The 17838-nt window shown below is 36.5% G+C and overlaps 1 protein-coding gene across 8 annotated transcripts in view; it reads right to left on the reverse strand.

The window, feature by feature from the left end:
• The window catches only part of LOC137490698 (bis(5'-adenosyl)-triphosphatase-like), a 746092-nt gene that overhangs the window by 365859 nt on the left and 362395 nt on the right, over positions 1–17838 (reverse strand). For 2 of the 8 annotated variants that reach the window (XR_015502308.1, XM_087273183.1), the window contains one exon: positions 4428–4466. The exons of the other annotated variants lie outside the window; for them this stretch is intronic. Coding sequence is in view for 1 of the 2 variants with exons in the window: in XM_087273183.1 (XP_087129309.1) it covers positions 4428–4447 (20 nt within the window). In the remaining variant the exon portion in view is untranslated. The remainder of the gene's footprint in view (positions 1–4427; positions 4467–17838) is intronic. 8 annotated transcript variants of the gene reach the window in all.

Raw genomic sequence — 17838 nt, forward strand, 5'->3', positions numbered from 1 at the left:
TAGAAAATATGTATTATAATATATGCTATATAAATATTATATTATTATAATATTATAACATTATATTATTATTATTAATATTATTATTATTATTGTTATTATTATCAATTTTTAATAATAATTTCAGTAATATTAATAACTAATATGCAAATGTTTATGTGATTTACTTATAATACAATTTGTAAATATTTTCTGTCTATTAGTAGATATATGAGAGTCTTGCTATATTTACCAAACAAGTAGATAAGAAATTAAAGTCATAATAGTTTATTAACTCTTTAATTAAATAAAAATACAAATCTGATAGAAACTAAAACAGCTGATGGAGTATACATTAACCTGCACATTATTCAGTCACAAGATGGCGCCAAAAAATCAAAAACGCAAAGCTGACAGATACAAAACGGGTTCAATGAAGCATAGACTAACCTACACATGAATCATTCACATGGCAGTATTGAACAGTTATAAACAGTCAAAAAGCACAGCGTGAGACACAAGCAGATATATAAGAATGCAGATGTAAGTATATACATTTAAACGTATTCACTGACATTCAAGGTAATTCAAAATTCCCAGATGGGTCTGTGTTATTAAGCAGTTGTTATCTATGAACAACATACCTCACAAAGTTGCAACTGACCAATCAGAATCGAGTCAATTGAGTCATTAAAGTCAGTCATGTAATAATCTATGATAACAACCTCCTGGATTTATTTTATCCCTAACATAATTTACGAATATTAGCATATGTCTAATACACGCACACAAGTGCTCTGAAAGGTTTCATTTTGTCAAAGAAAATTTGTTTGAATTTGCAGCGAGACATGGCCAGGATTCTCTCATAAAAGCCAGTGAGATTGAAGTGTCATGCACTAGATGATTAGCTCACGTATTTACCCGCTTCACACATCAGCGCAAAATGAAGCGTCCACAAAAAACCTTTGGCTTCAAACCGTGACACAACGACCCTTCATCCTCTCAGTACACCGACTCACCTGCTACTTGCTATTGCTCCAGAAAAAAAACAACATTTCTTTACTGATGTTCAGCAGTAGTGGGATGCTAAAAACCCTGTCGCCTCTTAAATAGGCTTTATGAGCGAGTAAACGCATCTAGTTTACCTTATAAAACATTTAACAGTGTAAGGTAAAGAGGGAACAGCCCTCAGTCATTATTTATATGAAGACAAAAACAGCTTGGAGGAAGGAAAAGAGAAAGAAAGTAATCAATTGTAGCACAGGCAGTGAAATTACAGTTGAAACCAGAATTATTAGCCCCCTGAATCATTTTTCCCCAATTTCTGTTCAGAATAAAGAAGATTTATTCCACACATTTCTAAACATAATAGTTTTAATAACTCATTTCTAATAACTGATTTATTTTATCTTTGCCATGATGACAGTAAATAATATCTGACTAGATATTTTTTAAGATAATAGTTTTCAGCGTAAAGTGACATTTAAAGGCTTAACTATGTTAATCAGGCAAGTCATAGTATGCTTACCGGCCACTTTATTACAGTGTTTACAATACAATTTAACGCTTTTTAAGACGTTTTTAAGACCTTAACATATATAATTTAAGACCCCAAAATTTTTTAATTTCTTTGGAATAGGCTACTCATTTTAATGTTCTCGTTAGATTTAAACAAACTGTGCCTTGTCACAGTATGGATAACCCACAGTACCTGCCTTTTTGGTGTCTGGTGGTGAAATGAAACTGTTATAGCTGACTGTGAGGGGGCGTCTAAACTAGAGCTGTAATCAGGATATAAAAGTTAGGTCCGATAGAGCCCGAACCCGACAAGTACATTTTGATTGACAGCTTTTTAAAAGCCCAAACCCGTTTATAGCCCGACATTATCCAAATGTGCACAGGCACACGGCTCTTTTGTCTTTTTTCATGAATGAGTTGTTTATAAGGGTTAACATTACTTATTCATAACATAGGCTATAGGCCTAACATTAGTAACTATATTAGTAAATATAGTTTTATATTAGTAAAAAACTATATATATTTAATTATAATATATATATATATATATATATATATATATATATATATATATATATATATATATATATATATATATATATATATATTATTATTATAATAGTATTATATTAGTAAAAACGTATATATATATATATATATATATATATATATATATATTTTTTTTTTTACTTTTATTTAATATTTACAATGCAAATCCAATTAGATCCACATTATTTGGTAAATTAAACAAGTCTCTCATATAATATCTCTACAAAAAGACAGAAAATATTACTTTACAAACTGTATTGTGCATAAATCATCTAAATATTTTCATATTAGTCAATAATATTACTGAAATAAATATAAAAACTAAATTAATATAAATGTACACACATTTACACAAGTAACTACAGAAGTAAAACACAAGTAAAAACAGAATCAATGATGGGCTAAAAATCTGTGGAAATCTGCGCGCACAGATTTCGTGTGGCCCTACCGATTAGTGTATCACAATGGCTTGTTCTGTAGACAAAAAAAATCCTTAAGGGGGCTAATAATATTAACCCCTCAATGTATTTTATTTATTTATTTTTTTAAAAACCTCATTTATTTTAGCTGAAAACAATCAAATAAGACTTTCTCTAGAAGAAAAAATGCTATAGGAAATACTGTTAAAATTCCTTTACTTATTTTGGGAAATCTAAAAAAAAAAAAACACTGGAGGGCTAATAATTCTGACTTCAGCAGTAAATGGCAAAACTTCACAATCACCTCGTGACCACATGTAAATGAAAAAAACAAGCTAATTTATCATGCTGCAGTCGAGCACTGTTGATGAGGCCCTTCATTTCTCTCAAAGCACTTTTGGGAATTAAAGCAAAAGGCTTATAAATGGGTTGAGTGGAATATTTATATGAGGCTGCTGATATTCAGGCTAGTGTTAGTGAGAGCGTGTTTCAATTACATGTAAAATGTCACAGTAATAAGATGTGGGTAATAAAACAATCAGGAGGATTATAGTTTACTTGCATTGTACTGTATAGGACTGTTAAGCACATTATAAAAACCCAGGTAGATGTTTATGAAGCCTAATTTAGATAACATTACATTAGAAGGATTTCATATTATATAACACTAATTCTAGTAGTATTTGGTTTCCAAAATATTAAATAATTAGTTTACCTTTATGTGTGCATGTATACACGCAAGCACGAACCCACCTAAGTTTACATACACATTTATTGAATACAAAATCCATAACAATTACTATTTATTTATTTATTTATTTTGTGCTTAATTTAGTTTAATTGTGTTTATTTATTTATTTTGTGCTTAATTTAGTTTAATTGTATTTATTTATTTATTTAAAATAGTTTATTCAATTTAGTTTTTTTGTTTATTTGTTTGTGCTTTATTTAACTTAGTTTAATTTATTTTAGCTTGATTGTTTGTTTGTTCATTTGGCACAAAGTTTTACGTACACATTTTTGAATACAAAATCCTTTACAATTACTATTTATATATATATATATATATATATATATATATATATATATATATATATATATATATATATATATATATATATATATATATATATATATATATATATTTTTTTTTTTTGTGTGTGTGTGTGTGTGTGTGTGTGTGTGTGTGCTTAATTTAGTTTGATTTTAATTAATTGTTATTTATTTATTTATTTAAAACCATTTGTTCAATTTAGTTTTTTGTTTATTTGTTTGGTTGTTTGTGTTTTAATTTAATTTAATTTATTTTAGCTTGTTTGTTTTTTTTTATTATAACAGTTACCACTTAGACTTAAAATCTAAATAACATTATATATATGTTTAAATATGTTAATTTATATTTTAATGCTTACATACCATGGCATCCAATAATAATATAAGCAATAATAATAATAATAATAATAATAATAATAATAATAATAATAATAATAATAATAATAATAATAATAATAATAATAATAAACAAAATATTAATATTAATAAACAAACAAAAAACGTAATAATAATAATAATAATAATAAACAAAACATTATTAATAATAAACAAACAAACAAACAACGTAATAATAATAATAATAATAATTATTATTATTATTATTAAAAAATATTATTATTATAAACATAAGACACTGATAATAATAATAATAATAATAATAATAATAATAATAATAATAATAATAATAATAATTACTATTACTATTATTATTTTTTTATTATTAACATTTTAGAACCATTTTTGTAGTGATTGATTGATAATTTTAATTTTGGGGTGAGCTATTCCTTTAAGAACTCAATTTATATCCAAATGCTACTCTGCGTGATGACATTACACAGTTACAGGCAGAAAGTGTGTGTGTCTGCGTGTAATACATGATGCTGAGCATGTTCACCACTTGAACCTCACCTCATCATAGATGCTGTCATTCTTCTCGAAGTCTCCAGCCTTCCTTGGCAGCATGGACATGGACATGCAGTAATTACAAGACCAAAGAGAGCAGCAGTTAATCGAAAAAACCAGTGCATTCAGTAAAGCTGAGGTCACTGTCAGAGAAAGTAAGGACATGTTCATTTCCACCAGACTCCATATCACCTCTTTCACAGGCTCCTCCACTGTTCACTTCTCTTAAAGAGATAGTTCACCTAAAAATGATAAACTCCATCCCACAGGTAATCCAAGATCAGAATCAGAATCGTTTATATTGCCAAGTATGCTTCACACATACAAGGAATTTGTTTTGGCTACAGAAGCTTCCAGTGCACATAAAGTGACAAGTGACAACACAAAATACATATGAAAAAAAACGACAAACATTAGACAGAGATGCAATTAGACAAAAAGCTATGGATGTTGAATTGTATGTACAGATTTCTTAAAAATATACAAGTTTTAAGGTGCTGTTGAGTCAGTATTGCACATGTTTATTGCACATTAGGAGGATATTTAACTGTTCGCGAGGTAGATGGCCTGTGGAAAGAAACGTTTCTGGCTGTTTTAGTGCTCGGTACTCTGTAGCCCAGACCAGACAGTAACAGTTCAAACAGGGAGTGTGCTGGGTGTGAGGGGTCCAGAGTGATTTTGTAAGCCCTTTTACTCACTCTGGAGGAGTGCAGTTCTTGAAGTGTAGGAAAAGTAGTGCCAGTGATTCATTCAGCAGTCCGAACTATTCGCTGTAGTCGGAGGTCAGATTTGTCAGGCAAGATCTACAGTTAAAGTCAGAATTATTAGCTCTACAAAATTTTACACCTTTATATTTTTTCTACAATTTCTGTTTAACAAAAATGTTTTTTTTTAAACACTTTTCTAAATATAATAGTTTTAATAAATAATTTTTAATAACTGATTTATTTTACCTTTGCCATGATGACAGTGCATACTATTTTAAGAAACATGCTAAGAGAACATTCGTGTTTATCTGAAAAACAATGCTAAAGTCAGATATTCTGCTTTGAAAATGTGCATTACTTGCTGGAATGTCTGTCTTTGTTTTGGTCATTAAACCCACCCAATGCCATTTTAGCCAGTAATATTTCACCACACGGGGTTGCCTTGTTGGAAAACAGTGTATTTAATTAATTCAGTCATTTATGCTCTCAAAGTATACATCCTTGACTGAAATGCGACCTCCGGTGGATCATAGCAGACTCCGAAATGAGACGCAGATTCAGAGTTCCACATGAAGTGGTTTTTAACTAGCAAATAATATAAATATTATGTACGTAAAACATTAGGTGAGCGGGTAGCATTGTAATCGCATGTCCTAACAACACGCTACGTGAAGAGATTTGCAGTGATAAGCAATCTGGCTGTTTGCACAAGACGAAACACGACAGAAATTGAAATACAGCCATTCAGATAAACAGAATAGTGCACTTACTGCACGAAATGGCAAGGTTTATAATCCAATTAATACATATTAAACCTCTTTAACATTATAAATGTAGATGCAGAATCACTGATATGTGTTGGCTTGCACTGAGTCACGGTTCTAAAGTTCAGTTTCAAACGGTTTATTTTATTTTCAAGATCTGAGGGGAACTATCTGCTGCTGCTTTCAGCAATAAATGTCATATCAAACCCTCAATATTAGCATGTTACACTGAGTAAAGCACATGAGGTGCACCTGAGGTGATCATTGTCAGTTTTTCCGTTGTTTACCTATGAGAAACAGAAGACGTTTCTTAAATAAAAATTTCAGGTGTTGATTAGAACAAAAACTTTTTTTATATGGAAAATAGTCCTTCAATTGCGTGCCGTTGCTTTTATTTAGAACTTAAATCAGCCTTTAGGGCACATCTTTAGTTCACTTCATTTGGTCTGGACCAAGGGTAACAAATGATACATTGTAGCGTTTTCTGCCATCTTTAGGTCCTTTTCACACCACACTGACTGCTTTGGTCCGAACCAGTTGAAAAGAACCAAAATGCAGTCATCTGACAAAATCCACATCACTCATTGGCCAGATGTTGTTGAATGTATTTCTTAAATTGCTTATCGATTGGTCAGAATTCACATGCGACAAAATGTCAATGGAACTCCAGCAAGTAAACAAACTGGCAGATACAAAATGTCTATGGCTGCGTCCGAAACCGCCTACTACTCAGTAGGTACTGCATTTGAATTTAAACGTACTACTCGGCTGTTAGAAAAGTGCGCTCTATACAGTATGAACGTGAAAAGTATGAATGGAATTCGGACGTACTACATCCGCCATTTTGTCATAGTCACGTGACCAACCTGCGTCAACTGCGTCGCTTTACTCCCATTCATGAATTAGCTCTCGGGGCATCATGTGATAGCGCAGCATGCATGCGATGTGCACTCCAGAATCTCGCCGGAAGTAGTAAGTCATCCGGGTACTTCTCACATACTGATTTTCGAATTCTATGAATTCGGACATACTACTCGGCTCGCATACTGATTTTAGCGTACTATATAGTATGGAAGTATGCGGTTTCGGTCGCAGCCTATGTCTTTTGACTATGGAGCTACGACTGCGCAGGCTGATTGTATCCCTGCTTATAGTATACTATATAGTTTGTATACATCACTTTAGACCAGGGGTGTCAAAATCAATTTCTGGAGGGGCGAAGCCCTGCACAGTTTAGTTCCAACCCTGCTCCAACACACTTACCTGTAGGTTTCAAACAAGCCTGAAGGACTCAATTAGTTTGATCAGGTGTGTTTAATTAGGGTAGGAACTAAACTGTGCAGAGCTGCGGCCCTTTTGGAACTGAGTTTGACACCTGTCCTTTAGACAAACTAAATATTTTAAGTATGAAAATCGGCTGCAACTGAAAAACAATGTTTTAATGCATTGCAAACGATGAAGGTGCATCGCACGTCACTTTTAAGGGGGCATGAATTAATTTTGCTAAACTGCGACATGGTCATCGTCCGGAAATATTACCAACGATCCATCAGGTAATGTTTCTCCCTCTCTCTCTCTCACTCTCTCTCTGTTTAAAATTGTTAGCAAAGCACTGTCAACAAACATTCTTCCACATTAATGCACAGCGCATCGGCCTACGGCAGCTGGATTAGTTTAAAAAGGCGCAGTACTTTTTGCGGTTGAGCCTGTTTTAGTTCGGATCATATTCTCACCTCAAACGAACCGCTACAGGGTTACTTTAAAAGTGTAACGTGACCACCTCTTCAAGGAGGTCTCAGTACGCTTGTTTAGTCTGCTTTTGGTGTGCACTTAAGTACAACTGCTACATTTACACCAGCCCAAATGAACCGCACCAAGAGGCAAAACAAACTAGTGCGATTTAACCGAACTAAATGAGGCAGGTGTGAAAGTACCCTTAGACTTGACAGTCAGGAGCTCTGCTGTTGGTGTTGTCAATCTGGCAACCTGAGCTTGCATGTGTTTTGAACAAGGCATGCAATACCTAGTTAAACCACTGGGTGTCAAACTTACATACTGCACCTTTAATTAAAAAAAAAAAAAAAAAAAAAACTTCCACCATTCACTGCTATTATATGAAACACAGATTCAGCTCAAAATCATCTTTAATGCCTATTTATTAAAGAAAGAAAGGCACCTGCATATAGGATGACCTGTGGGTGAGTAAATTTGAAAGGACATTTTCATTTTTAGGAGAACTATCCCTTTCTATCATACAAGAGTTGCTGTGAAATATAGCAGGCGTGCATCCGTAAACTTTTAAGACTACTGCTATTTAGGCTTTCAAAACATAAATTGACTTTGTCAGATGTCTTTGGCGAATTCCCTTCTGTAATATGCTGTCAGAAACTTGGCCATCTGCACAGTTTGTCTGTTAAATTGTGCTTTCCTTGGGTGCACATTAGCAACATAATTCAGGTCCCACTAGAACAGGCTTTGTTTTAATGAGCAAAGCAATATATTTAGTGTATATACTCCACCATACCCATCACATTACCAATAAAGATAACAACCTTCTTTGGGTTTAAAGTTGTTGAATTAAAACAAGATAGAAATGCATTGTTGCAGTTCAGCAAATGCTATATAATGTATATCCGCAGTAAAGCCTGAAATGTTTCATACCCCTGGCAAATTCTGACTTAACATTTTTGTTTAAATTTAAATACAAGCTGAGAAATATTTTTGTCCATAATGATCCCTCTTGTACATCAGCTTATTATCGTATTTTTTGGGAAAAGCCTGTTTCATTTTTGGATAAATAAATAAATAAATAAATATTTTTAATAAAAATTGTATTATCATTATTTTTATTATTGATATTATCATCGTCCCAGGGCAAATAAATAAATAAATAAATAAATAAATAAATAAATAAATAAATAAATAAATGTGTGTGTGTGTGTGTGTGTGTGTGTGTGTGTATTTAGTTTCCATACATTATTTAGATTGTATTTCATTTACATTGGTTTAAAATTTTTTTAGAGCTCCATTTGAACAGGGATCGTTTGGTTTAATTTATTTATTTATTACACATTTATTTAATTTTATTCATTATTATTTTTTATTCTGTATTTATATATTTGTTTATTAGTTTATTTAAACAAGCAAACAAATACATAAATAAATAAATACATGTTTACATAGTGACAATTACTATTACTATTAATATTATTATTATTACTATTTGTATACTACTAATAATAATAGTAATATTATTATTATTAGTATATAAATAGTAGTAATAATAATAGTATTATTATTATTATTATTATTATTATTATTATTATTATTATTATTATTGTTGTTGTTATTTTTGTTATTATTATTATTACTATTATTATCATTATTATTAATATACTATTATTATTATTATTATTATTATTATTATTATCTCAATGTATTTATTTAATTGTAAAACATTTTATTTATTTATTTTTATATTTTTATTTATTGAATATTTTTTTATTTAAACTAGCAAATGAATGAATGATTAATATATATATAATAATAATATAATATAATATATTGTATAATATATTTTAAATATATATTTTTAAATATTTAATAATTAATTCTTATTAAAAACATGCACATGACTAAATGAATGAATGAATAAATAAACATATATAAATTAATAATGAATGAATAAGTTTTTCTTAAAATGTTTTCATCAAAAATTATACCTTCTTAGGTGTATTCATTTACTGGTTGACCTTTTTTCAGTGCAGTTGACTGAATTCTCTTGAAGTTCAGCAAAGATTCCAATACTCCTGATTCGTACTTTTTGTACAATCATATTACAACAGATTCAAAGTAGAAATTTTAAAGCTTCTCCCTACTTCACAGAGAGCAAGAGAAAAATTAGATTAGAAAATATTATAAACTATCTATACACCTGTACATCTTCTCCTGTTTAAAAAGGTTACATTTGCTATGCTAATATATAAAGGTCCTGCTTTCATTAGAATGTATTCCTGAAAGCTTAAGCAAAGCAGATGCAAAATGAGATGTAAAACTGTCACTGTTCTTTGAAGGTCTCTGTAAAAGACATTTAAAAAAATATGAGGGAAAAAAAAATCAAAGTCACACATCAAGACAGTAAAATGGAGGCCTGTCACCATCTTTCCCCAGTAGTTTTGTAATGTGTGATCATTTGCTATTAATGTATCACAGCTTTCCGCATGAAGACAAGTGACATGACAGTATAATGTGGACAGCATACATAAAAGCCTGTGAAAATAACAAAAAAAGCAGGTACGTCGATGATGAGGAGCAAGGGTGACTGATGTCTCCTTGAAAAAAAGTCACGAGTTTAAACTAGCATGATTTTATGACAAAAGCAATCAGCAAGATCCTATCTTTAGCGTGACATGCAGTTGAAGTCAGAATTATTAGCACTTCTGGATTATTTGTCTCCTTGTTTATTTTTTCTCCAATTTCTGTTGTAAGGAACCATGATTTTTTTCAACACATTTCTAATCAGTTTTAATAACTCATTTCTAACAACTGATTTATTTGATCTTTGCCATGATGACAGTAAATAATATTTGACTGGATATTTTTATAAGATACTAAACCTGACAAAAGTCTTGTGGTCGATAAAAGTTTTGTCGTAACAAACAATAACTGGACTTCTAGTTGATCATTTAGAAAAGTGGCAGAAGGTAGAACAGATGAATCATCTGTTGAACTACATCCCAGTCATTCCTTCTTCCGTGGGCCCGATGGAGTTTTCGGTAGTTTTTCAAAGTCATGCAAAGTGAAAGTCCCTGTTGCCGATCCATCTTGCAGTGTAAACAAAGCAGCGACGAAACGCTAGCCCTGATAGTCACACAGTGTGAAAACATCTGTGACACGACTACTTTGAAAATCATGCAGTCTGAACTCGGCATTAGACATTTCAGACATCTCATCAGGTTTAGTTGAAATATATAATTGAGTATCATATGTGTAGCAGTGAAAGCTGATCCGACCCTGGGTACCACCCTAGTGGTAGACAGCTCGTGTACCTTTATTTTTGAGAGTGTATTGAACTTAAAATGGTTTAATATAAATTGATTTCATTCTATGCAGAATAAAACGAATAAGACTTTCTCCAGAAGAAACAATATCACAGGAGGGCTAATCATTTTGACTTCAACTATACATCAAAACCACATGATAAAGCAAAAATATTATCATCAGCTGTTCGGACTGCTGACTATTTTGGTGTTTTTCTTCACCGCGCTGAACTCTAGCAGGGTGTAATAACCCAATTACAGAGCTTTTGAATTCATTTTTCATTAGTCTGTTGTGATAAACAGCTCAGGCTTGGTGAATAAGTATTTATAAATGCTACAAACAAGATAACATGTTTGGAGGCATCTGCTTTGTTGCGCTGCATTTTCTATTTAATGAGTGCATTTGCATAATGTCTGCATTATTAAACTCATCTACCTTGAGGAAAGTATGAAGGAAAGCAGCACACACACACACACACACACACACACACACACACACACACACACACACACACACACTTTCTTACAGTACACCTCCCTTAAAACACATACAGACACACACACTCTCTCTAACATGCAGGCTCATACAGACACACAGTCACATACGCTATACCTCACTCAGACAAATACAGACAACACACATACAGTACACAACAAACATATATTTACACACATTCAATCTTACACACCACACACTCTCACATACCTCTCACACACACACACGAAGCCATTTGATCAAGCAGACTTTTTAAAGGGCGCTTAGCATGGAGAAGGAAAGCTCAGTAGAGCAGAGCGAGTGGCAAAGGGCCACCAGCTGAATAGTGCAGAAAATTGGAAGGATAAAACGGCTGATTTTAAGAGCAACGTGACGAGGTGCAGTGAAATACGGACACAACTCTGGGGTCACAGTATAACATTCACTGCAATTCATATTAGACGATAAAGAACGTGGATTACCTTCTGCATGATTTAATAGCCTCAGTTCTACACGCGTGATTTAAGCAACAAAACCGAAGTAACAGACCACATATAAAAGTAACATTGTACCCGAAAAGTGGAAATCTATCGTTTACTGTCAGCCATAACATTCTTAAATGACTTTAACATTTTTGTGGATCACAAAACCCTTTTTTTTCCTGCTTTTTTCCAACCCAGGCTCATTCTGGAAACGTAGCCCTGCGGAAGTTTCTGGAGACCGTGAAATACGTCCAGGGAGGTACGTATTTGTGCAGTTTTTGTTTTCGCGAATCCACGAGAGGGCGATGTGCGCGCTTTTTCATGTCTTTTTCACGCCGTTCGCTCCCGCGCTGTTCTCGCGCAAAAAGTCGCTGTAGGCTGCTGACGAGCGAGCGTCTGTCCGACTGACTAACTGGCTGATTGACTGAAGGATTGACTGGGTGGCCAGCCACCCTTCTCCTCCTCCTTCCCTAAACCCAAGCAACGATTTACAAAAGCCGTGCAGAAAAAAAAGCCTTCGTCCGATTTTGACTACGTTTTCGGATTTAATCTCATTCTCTAGAACTAGCTAACGCTAACTAGCTTACGCCAACACTAACAACTCGCTAACTAATGCTAGTTTTGTGATTGGTAGCTGTGATGAGTGTGGGTGGCGCGAGCAGAGAGCAGCGAGCCTGATGGAGCGAGTGTCGATTCCCGTGGAGAACCTCCAGATGGAAACTTTTGTTTTGTGTTTACCTTATGATTATAGCTGTTGCACATCCGCCAGTTCCCACTTCTAAATAAGCAAGTTTTAGCTACTTGTACTATAGGAGCCATATTACTTTTCATTTAATTATAATGTTTATTTGTATACTGATTAGTTTTGGGTTTCACAGTGACGTTTTATGTTTTGGTCACGTGGGCATAACTGGCACCTGCTAGAACATATAAAGCGCGTGCACAATCAAACAGGTAAAGAGGAGAGAAGGAGAGTGGGGTAGCCGTAATTTTTGTTGATGCAAAACGGCATCGCAAACGGCATCGCAACGCAACAACACACGCAACCACCGTCACTACAACGCAATAATCGGCTCCATACAAAAAAGGTATTCAACTCACAAATTGCTGTATTGTTTGTCATGCTTCAAGTTTACATAAAGTTTTCCTTATAACATCTTGAGCTCAGTGTGTCTGTCTAAAGCCACCAGCGCATCACAAATTCAAAGGACCCTCACTGCCTCTCTAGCGTCTTATAGGAGGCATCAGGAAGTCGCAATATGTACAATAAGGAAGCGTTCAGAAAAAAAAAAAACACCCACGAAGAAACTCTCCCACTCTATTTCTTTTCTTTTGTTATTACGGAGGACAAACTTGCAAATAACACTGTTTTTCTCCAATCTACCTTCGACCTGAGCACCTCCAATTCACATTCTGTGAAGTTTCTCTTCTTGCTCGCTCTTAGGGGGCAGGTAGGGGGAGGGGTTTTGCGCTCGTGCATGTTGCGCTTAGTTTCACGTTAATTCGGATGTACAAAGAGAATATGCTTGGGATTCGACACATTTACAGCTTTGTCCATACGCTTTAATAAATAAGTTTTAGTATTAATTTAATGCAAGTCTTCATACATGAGGCCCCAGGCCTGACTGTGGCGAAACATTTATTTATTTTTTTACTAATGTGTGAGTTAAAGGAAGGCTACGCAGTGGCGCAGTAGGTAGTGCTGTCGCCTCACAGCAAGGAGGCCGCTGGGTCGCTGATTCGAACCTCGGCTCGACTCAGTTGGCTTTTCTGTGTGGAGTTTGCATGTTCTCCCTGCATTTGCATGGGTTTCCTCCGGGTGCTCCGGTTTCCCCCACAGTTCAAAGACATGCGGTACAGGTGAACTGGGTAGGCTAAATTGTCCGTAGTGTATGAGTGTGTGTATGAATGAGTGTGTGAATGTTTCCCAGAGATGGGTTGCGGCTGGAAGGGCATCCACTGTGTAAAAACATGCTGGATAAGTTGGCGGTTGATTCCGCAGTGGCGACCCCGGATTAATAAACTGACTAAGCCGACAAGAAAACGAATGAATGAATGAATGAATGAATGAATGAATGAATGAATGAATGAATGAATGAATGAATTAAAGAAAGGTGTGGGGGACTTTTTTACACAGGGCTATGTAGTTTTGGATTTTGATTTCCCTTCATGACAAAAATAATAATTTAAAAACTGCATGATGTGTTTACTTGCTTTATCCATTAGTTTTATTTAAATATGTATGAAGATCTGCTGAAATGTTGAGGTATGACAAACATAAAAAAAGGAATCAGTAAGGAGGCAAAACTTTTCCCTTATATAAATATATTTTCCCCAGCATAATAAGCATCATTCTGCTGAAGGTTGAATGAAAGAACTTAAACCAGAACCTATTTTCTTTAATAATCAGTTTTTCCTCTATGGTCCAAGTCACACTTTAATATCAGTGTCTCAGGTGTTGATCCTCTCATAACTCATCATACTGGTAATTCAGATTTCAGCCAACCATATGAACTTAAAGTACTTTACTTCAAGCTTCATTTACACAAACAGAACAAGAGGAAAAAAAAAACAAATCTGCAGCTGCAGCCAAATTCTACTCGTATAAAAGGTCTGCAAGTACCCAGATCTTCTAATGAAAACAGATGTCTTTTAATTAGCCTCTGACGATGAGCAAGTGAGCAAAATGGCCGAAACTGCTATTTATATTGTTTAGGTGCAAATCCAGTCAGACAGGGAGACAAATGCATTTTGTCACAAACAGCTGGCCTCCAATTAAGACATAAAGGGTCAACAGCAATGAAGGCTCACAGCCCAAACTACCTATTAGAGCCCTGACTCATCCAGCAGCATTAACAGCTGAAGTTAGAATTATTAGCCCTACTGAATTATTAGCCCCGTGTACATATAAACATTATACCACATAACAAGACCACATAATAAGCCAAGTCAATTTCGCAAGATCAAAAGATTTCGCTTTATGCTGTTATGCATTAACTTGCCATGAATTGATGTTTGATGGATTGTGTGCTGACAATGTACGTATTACTTTTGCTCGAAATATGTCTATTTGTCACCGACTCGGTCCCAGTCATTCCCCTCGCTGGCCAGCAGAGACCGCCATCCCCGCATTTCTAAGCATTACATCATCCACCTAGACTGATTGTGCACACACCTGAATTGAATCCAGTTAACGACCCACGTACCCTTTATAAGCCGCACTCAAACACTCAGTCAGTGCGAAGTCTTGTTTAGCCCCGGCCAGCATTGCTGAGCATTATTTCCTGCCTGATCTCGTGTATTACTCCAGCTCGTTTCTGACTCTGCTTCGCCTTCTGCCTGCCCACGACCCAAGCCTGATACACGGACTCTGATACTCGCTGCCTGCCCACGACCCAAGCCTGATACACGGACTCTGATACTCGCTACCTGCCCACGACCCAAGCCTGATACACGGACTCTGTTACTCGCTACCTGCCCACGACCCAAGCCTGATACACGGACTCTGATACTCGCTACCTGCCCACGACCCAAGCCTGATACACGGACTCTGATACTCGCTACCTGCCCACGACCCAAGCCTGATACACGGACTGTGTTACTCGCTACCTGCCCACGACCCAAGCCTGATACACGGACTCTGATACTCGCTGCCTGCCCATGACCCAAGCCTGATACACGGACTCTGATACTCGCTACCTGCCCACGACCCAAGCCTGATACAAGGACTCTGATACTCGCTACCTGCCCACGACCCAAGCCTGATACAAGGACTCTGATACTCGCTACCTGCCCACGACCCAAGCCTGATACACGGACTCTGATACTCGCTACCTGCCCACGACCCAAGCCTGATACACGGACTCTGATACTCGCTACCTGCCCACGACCCAAGCCTGATACACGGACTCTGATACTCGCTACCTGCCCACGACCCAAGCCTGATACACGGACTCTGATACTCGCTACCTGCCCACGACCCAAGCCTGATACACGGACTCTGATACTCGCTACCTGCCCACGACCCAAGCCTAATACACGGACTCTGATACTCGCTACCTGCCCACGACCCAAGCCTGATACACGGACTCTGATACTCGCTACCTGCCCACGACCCAAGCCTGATACACGGACTCTGATACTCGCTACCTGCCCATGACCCAAGCCTGATACACGGACTCTGATACTCGCTACCTGCCCACGACCCAAGCCTGATACACGGACTCTGATACTCGCTGCCTGCCCATGACCCAAGCCTGATACACGGACTCTGATACTCGCTACCTGCCCACGACCCAAGCCTGATGCACGGACTCTGATACTTGCTACCTGCTCACTCCCTAAGCCTGATACACGGACTCTGATACTCGCTACCTGCCCACGACCCAAGCCTGATACACGGACTCTGATACTCGCTACCTGCCCACGACCCAAGCCTGATACACGGACTCTGATACTCGCTGCCTGCCCATGACCCAAGCCTGATACACGGACTCTGATACTCGCTACCTGCCCACGACCCAAGCCTTATACACGGACTCTGATACTCGCTACCTGCCCATGACCCAAGCCTGATACACGGACTCTGATACTCGCTACCTGCCCATGACCCAAGCCTGATACACGGACTCTGATACTCGCTACCTGCCCACGACCCAAGCCTGATACACGGACTCTGATAATCGCTACCTGCCCACGACCCAAGCCTGATACACGGACTCTGATACTCGCTACCTGCCCACGACCCAAACCTGATACACGGACTCTGATACTCGCTACCTGCCCACGACCCAAGCCTGATACACGGACTCTGATACTCGCTACCTGCCCACGACCCAAGCCTGATACACAGACTCTGATACTCGCTGCCTGCCCACGACCCAAGCCTGATACACGGACTCTGATACTCGCTACCTGCCCACGACCCAAGCCTGATACACGGACTCTGATACTCGCTGCCTGCCTTTGACCCATGCCTGGTAAATCACTCTGTGTCTGTTTGCCGCCAGCCTTGAAACCTTTAATACTACTGTTGATGTGTGTTTGCACCTTTGTGCATACTGTGTATTTGAATGAGAGCGTGATCAATAAATACTGCATAATGGATCCCTCCGTGTCAGTCTCCTCGCTACACTATTATTGTTTGATTTTGTTAGGTTGTAGGTTCATACGCTCTTCTATCATGTTTGTTGTTGTCACGTGGGATTGTTTTGCATTCCTCCACGTGCTTTCGTTGTGTGTATCTGTGCTAATCAGCAACCGCAGCTGTTTGTACTCAGTTTAGTGATTCATTGTTAGTTCGTTATTACTTGTTTATTCACCTTAGTCTTCGCCGACGAGCGGGCGCTGCCATTTGAATCTTTTTGGCGCAAGACTTCCGGTCTCATTCACTTCCATTCATTTTTAGACATTAAAAACTTCTCGTTTCGCTGTTTGATGTTGCAAACTGATATTTCCTTGTTAAATTATTCTATTTGGTCTCTATAGTCATGCAAACATTTGTTTGTAGAGCAAGTAGTTTGACTGTTTTTTGCTGTTTATTATTCCTAGTCATTTCTCCCGCAGGCGACTGAATCGGAAGTTCTAAGACAATCGAAAAAACAGGAGCACTTCTGCATTTTACAATAAGGTCAATAATCTCTGTGTCTTGTCAGGACCTTTGTTGACAGGAGCTTTTTGAACTTCTTGTTTGTTTCCTGATTCGGCGACTATCCCTAACCCTGACGCTGGATTTGTTGAACCTGTTTGCACCTTGTATTATTGACTTTGTTTATTAAACTCACTTGCACTTGGATCCATCTGAGCTTGTTAGTAGCTGACCGTGACACATTTTAGCAGTATGAGCCATGATCAGTGTGTTGACTGCATTTATTTTGCTTTAAAATTAACCTGTGCTAATGTTGCGTGATTAACAAAATGAACAGTGTTGACAATGCATTAGTTTTCCGCT

The sequence above is a fragment of the Danio rerio genome, chromosome 11 (genome assembly GCF_052040795.2).
Source record: "Danio rerio strain M-AB ecotype USA chromosome 11, GRCz13ab, whole genome shotgun sequence".
NCBI classification, from domain to species: domain Eukaryota; kingdom Metazoa; phylum Chordata; class Actinopteri; order Cypriniformes; family Danionidae; genus Danio; species Danio rerio.